The sequence below is a fragment of the Fukomys damarensis genome, unplaced genomic scaffold, assembly GCF_012274545.1.
Source record: "Fukomys damarensis isolate Sample0158 unplaced genomic scaffold, DMR_v1.0_HiC HiC_scaffold_15, whole genome shotgun sequence".
NCBI classification, from domain to species: domain Eukaryota; kingdom Metazoa; phylum Chordata; class Mammalia; order Rodentia; family Bathyergidae; genus Fukomys; species Fukomys damarensis.
Genome location: NW_022900927.1, coordinates 5,453,804 through 5,459,146, shown reverse-complemented (window position 1 = coordinate 5,459,146; position 5,343 = coordinate 5,453,804). Strand labels below are relative to the sequence as shown.

Here is a 5,343-nt window from a genome sequence, read left to right as displayed (position 1 = left end):
AAAAAAAAAAAAAAAAAAAAAAAAAGGGATGCCCTGGTCAGGGGAAGCAGCCCCACCTGCTGCCGATTTTCATGCTGCAGGTGTAGCCGAGCCTGGATATAACCGCGGGTCTCTTGAAAGGCCTGGCGCTGAGACACTTCAGCCGGATAGTGAGTGCAGATGCCAATGACGTTGGTGCAGAGGAACAGTACCACGTTAGCACCAAGCTGCAGGAGAGCAGCACAGGCAGATGGGAGACCACTTCCCAATACATACATGCAACTTGCAAGGTTCTCTCTAAATGCACTTCTTGGGGACAAAACCAGGGTCTGCATCCTGTCTGTCTCCACCTCTCCAATCCTCCTTTCCCATTCCCCACAGTAATGCAGATCCCAGCCCTCTGCCTGGGATCACTCCATGAATGGGAAAGTGATCACTTCACAGCTTCAGCAAACGGGAGCACCAACTAGTGCAGCCCCAGCACCCTAAGGCCTCCTGCCCCACAAACATCCAAACAAAAGATAAGCGCTGCTCTTTCCCCATGTGGTCTCCTTACAGGACAGCACCCAAGAGACCTGAGCTCTTTGTCCTTCTGTGAGTGACCCAGGACAAGTCAGTTCGTCTCTCTGTTTGGGCCTCTGTTTGCTCATCTATAACTCCAATAGGAAATAAGATCTCTAAAGTGTCAGTCTGCCCTGCAGACTGAGTAACAATAATGACCACTATTGTTATTACCGCCATAGCTAGTTTGTTGGCTCTCTGCAATGTGCTGAGATTCTATGGACACTTTCTATACATTAATGTAGGTCTTAAAACTCCACAAATTAGGTAACAGTATTCCATTTTAAAAGTAAGGGACTAGCTGGGGTAGGGGGTACATGTCTATAACCCTGGCACTCAGGAGGCTAAGGCAGGAGGAGCACCACAAGTTTGAGGCCAGCCTGGGCTACACAGTGAATTCAAGGCCAGCTGAACTACACAGCGAGACCCTATCTCCAAAAAAAAAAAAAAAAAAAAAAAACCTCAGTAAGTTGCCTAAGATTGAACAACTGGCATAGGACTTGAGTCCAGCCAGGAGAGTCAAATTCCAAAGCCTGGGTTCTAATCCCACTTTCTAATGCATTCCAGGTTTCTAAGAGTCCTCTTCAGTCCACTGACTCTAGCTCTTGAGGTCTAGCCTCAGAGCTGGGGCTTGGGAATCATCAATTGTACTGCAGAAGCCCCCCCCACATAACCTGAGGATGAAGTGCCACCTTTGGCTGCCAATACACATACACACACACACACACACACACACACACACACACACACACACGCACCCACACACGCATGCACAGCTCTCCAGGCATCAGCAGCACTGACTGGAAAGCACATCTTGGGGAAACTGCCTCAGTGTTTCTGGAGACTCAGGGGTTAACTTGTCTCCACCCCAGAATTGGATGTGGCAGAACTCTGGCTGGGGAGAAGGGAGGGAAAGCTCACCAACTGCCCCCAAACCATAACCAGTCCTGCAGACTTAGACAAGTCCTTAACCTCTGGGACCTCAGTTTACTCTGTGTAAAATTGAGGGATTGGTGTGGCTAAGCCCTAACCATTTCCAGCTCTGACCCTCTAGGATGGCCTCCCAGCTTCTTTTCCCAGACCAGTATGCACAAGGGCCCTGCCGAGCTCCTCTCCCAGCGGCAGGGGTGAAGAGGGGGCACACTATCTCCCTCTGGGGCTTCTAAGAATAGTCCCCAGTGGGGTAAAAGGAAAGGGGGGGAAACCAGGCAACTTCCCTTCCTGGCCCCAGGAGCCCAAGAGGAAAATGTGAGTCATGGTGGAGGGAAGGGGAAGGGGGATGAGCGACTGAAATAACTCTGTACACACACATCCCAGTCTGACTGTGAGGAAAAAGATGGATGCCAGGGCACTCTGGGCTAGGCTGGGGTCACTGGGTGAAACTGCTTGGTGTGTCCAAAAGGTTCTTCCTCCAAGAACGAGCACAGTTAGACCTGAGAATAGAGAGGTCACGGGGCATCCCATCCAGAAACTCCTGAGCCCAAATGGGCAGAGAATTGTTCCCAGCTCAGAGGAGGCTGTATGGGTACCCTTATCCCTCCGATGGGCACAGGGGCAGGATGATTTGCTGTACCACCCTGAGAATGCATCGGCCTAGGCCCACGGGGGTGAGGCATCCCCAGGAGGCAGAAGCCTGGGAGCCCTGGCCTCTCTGAGGTTGAGCCTCCCCACTCAGGGGCCAGGCCAGACTCTGGGAACCACGCCAACTGGAAGCAGGGAAGAAACCAGCCACCACCAACAACCAGAGAGGAAGGGGGAAGGGAGGCAACATCTCTAAGCTCCCTCACCTCTAGAAGGGCAGTGCAGCCTCAAAGCCCAGCGTGATAACCAACCTGGAAGAGAAGGTGGGGGACTCACAAGAAGAGGGACCTGGCCCTCTAAGAGGTCTGAGAGTGCCCTTCCTGCACGTGTTCCACAAACAAATGGGCTATAAAGTTACTTTTAAAAAGGTACTTTGTGTTCTGGAGCACAGGCTTGGAGGGAAAGGGCATCATGCCAGGGCACCCAGCTTTTCTCCCTGTAGCTCCAGGCAACTTCCTCTCCACAGGTAAGGCCAAGGTGGGCTACAGGACACGAGCCTTTGGCAAGACAGAGGTTAGCCCTTCCCAATGAGCAGGCGGAGCGCAGCACCCTGGACTAGCGCTGATTAGGAGGCTGTCCCTGCAGCAGTCTCACCTTTGCTCCCTAGGCAGGGCTGACCTGAGATGCCAGACCCCCACAAGCAGGTCTCTCAGAAAGCCCTCGCAGCGTTCTTCACAGCTCACCATCCCATTGGGTGGGTCCTACTCCACTCTGGAAAGGGTGGAGTCCCCACAGCAACTCAGAGGCAGATGGCATTTGTATCAGTCTTACAGACCGGGAAACTCAGGCGAGTAAAGGAGATAAGGACTGTCTTAAGATCCCACAGAGAAGAAGGCAGCCCACTGAGCAGCCAGGTCTGTGGGCAGCAGAGCCCTTACCCTCACTCTACAAGGCACTACCAATCCCCACCTTGCCCACACGCAACCCCAAGGCAGTAGTCAGCACCAGCAGAGAACCTCAAGGCAGGACTGCCAGGCCCAGTATGCAAAGATGGGATGACATCAGGTTCCAGCACTCCTCTCTTTTGGAGCCCCAACCCCAAGAGAGAAGTGACCCCAGGTTCTCCACTCTCCCTGTCCCCTCAGAAATGTCCCTGGTCCAGGACACTGGTGATCGTTCCCTTGCCAATTCCATCCAAAACCTACTTGTCCCTCCAGATCCCTACCTAGCGCTGCCCTTCAGGGATGGCACCGGGGCCTTAATCTTCAGGGATCAGCTGGGGACAGTGAAGCCAAGCCCTGGAGCAGCCTGCCTTCTCAACACCACCCTCCCCCCATGACCCAGGGGCTAAACACCACATCCCCACCTCTACTCCCACACAGCATCTCTACAGGCTGCATTATTTCAGCAGGCTCAGGCCAAAGAGCTGGAGACTAGCCTATGGGCAGAACACAGCGCTGGGTCCTGGGGTCCTCCTTCCAACTCAGCCGTGTCCAAAGTGGAGGTGCACTTCAGAAACCTGACCTGCCAGACACAGCCAAACAACCCTGTACCCAGGATCCACCCATGACTTACCCACCCTGCCTCACCAAGGCCCTTCCCGTTCCTGCATGTATGTCCTTCACACCCACCTGCTTCCAGAGGAAGGGATCACCACGGTTGAGTTGCCAGGCCAAGATCAAATGCAGGGTGGAGAGGCCAAGGCCACTGAGCACAGCGGCCCGCATGCGGATGGGTAGGAGCGTGTAGGTGATGTAGACGAAGAACACAGGGCACCAGAGGCCTGCTGAGGGGCTGTGCGGGTTGGCTGCCAGGGCACCCCCAACCTGTACAGCTGCCAGGATGCCCAGCACCACATAGCTCACTACCCACATAGAGTCCTGGCGAAAGCTATGTCGGTTACACACCACCATGAGTGCCACAAAAAGGGTGGCGGCACAGGCCAGCAGGGCCACATAGGCGGGCTGAGGACTGGCGGGTGCCGCGTGGAAGGCCAGCAGCACAAGCGTGAGCAGCACGAGCACCGCCATCAGCAGCGTGAGGCTGCTCTGGTTCATCTGGAAGAAGTACCGCTGGTACAGGCGCTCCAGCTTGGCTGAGCGGAACTGTTTCGACTGGAACACCCGCACCAGACGGCGCCAGCATGATCGTCCACTCCTGCGTGCTACATTGGGTGCCACCTCAGCCGTCCCCACTGCCGCTGCAGTCACCTCAGTGTCCTCAAAGCCCAGGGCCACTGCCCGCAGCCCCAGCTCCCTGCCCTTGCCTGGCCCAGCCCTCCGGATGAAGGCTTCATCCTGCCAGGGGCACCGAGCAGGAGCTGCAGGGGTGGGGCTGGGTGGCTCTGCATCCTGGAGGCAGCTCATATAGCGAGGTGTGCAGAAGCCACTGGCCCGAGTCCCTCGGCGCGGGCACTTCTGTCCATTGCGTTCACCCCAGGCTGTTTTTCGTTCATCCACTTTGGGGACCAGAAGGCCACTAAACCATGACATGCTGCTGGGAGAAAAGGTAGGAGATGGTATCAATACCACCATCAGGGCTACTGCCACCACTAGTAGCTCATTATCCGAGCACTTCTACAGCAGAGCTGAAAGCTTCATACATGTTATCCTCATGAAGGGGCTGAGGATTTAGCTCAGGGGTGCCACGCCTGCGTCAAAGCACAAGGTCCTGAGTTCAATCCCCGGCACCAGAAAAAAAATTATCTTTATAAAAACACTCCAAAGTAGGCAGTGGCATCCCCATTCAACAAGTGAGGAACCAAAACAGAGATGGAGAAACTTGCTCTATATCCGGCAACTACATCAGTGGGAGAACCAAGCTACAAGGCCAGATTTGCCTTACCCAAAGCCAGCACACAAATCAATTCCCCTCTTCCCTAATGGCACTGATTTCTTGGTAGTGACAAACTTAAGCGCCCATGTCAAGAAATGAAACAGCCCATGGTTCAGAAGAACTAGGAGGAATAGAGTCCACACCCACACTACGGAGGCAAGCACCACCAGCACGCTGTGACCACTGGTGTCCAGCAGAGCTGAGCTTCTGAGTTTTCAACAGAAGCTAAAGAAAAAAAAAAAAAATACCCTAGATTTCAATGCAACATCTCATTTTTAAATGTTGGCAACTAATCTACATTTTTCAACACTGAAAGCCAAATAAATCACGTCTATGGAATGAGTTCAGCCTATGAGCTTCTAATCGGTGACCTCTGTACAAAAGGGAATCTCTTTCCACATCCTTCCTCACCATACACACACACACACACACACACACACACACACA

General features: G+C 53.8%; 1 protein-coding gene across 7 annotated transcripts in view; it reads right to left on the bottom strand.

The window, feature by feature from the left end:
* Window positions 1–5,343, bottom strand: part of Adcy6 (adenylate cyclase 6) — a 42,946-nt gene that overhangs the window by 11,736 nt on the left and 25,867 nt on the right. For 3 of the 7 annotated variants that reach the window (XM_010623577.2, XM_010623576.3, XM_010623574.2), the window contains exons 2-3: window positions 3,693–4,554; window positions 57–206 (exon numbers count right to left, since the gene is read on the bottom strand). In XM_010623577.2, coding sequence (XP_010621879.1) covers window positions 57–206; window positions 3,693–4,553 — 1,011 coding nt within the window. In that variant the 5' untranslated portion in view covers window position 4,554. Of the gene's footprint in view, window positions 1–56; window positions 207–3,692; window positions 4,669–5,343 lie in introns of those variants that run through there. The other 4 variants (XM_019207421.2, XM_010623579.3, XM_010623575.2 and 1 more) reach the window with 3 other exon arrangements.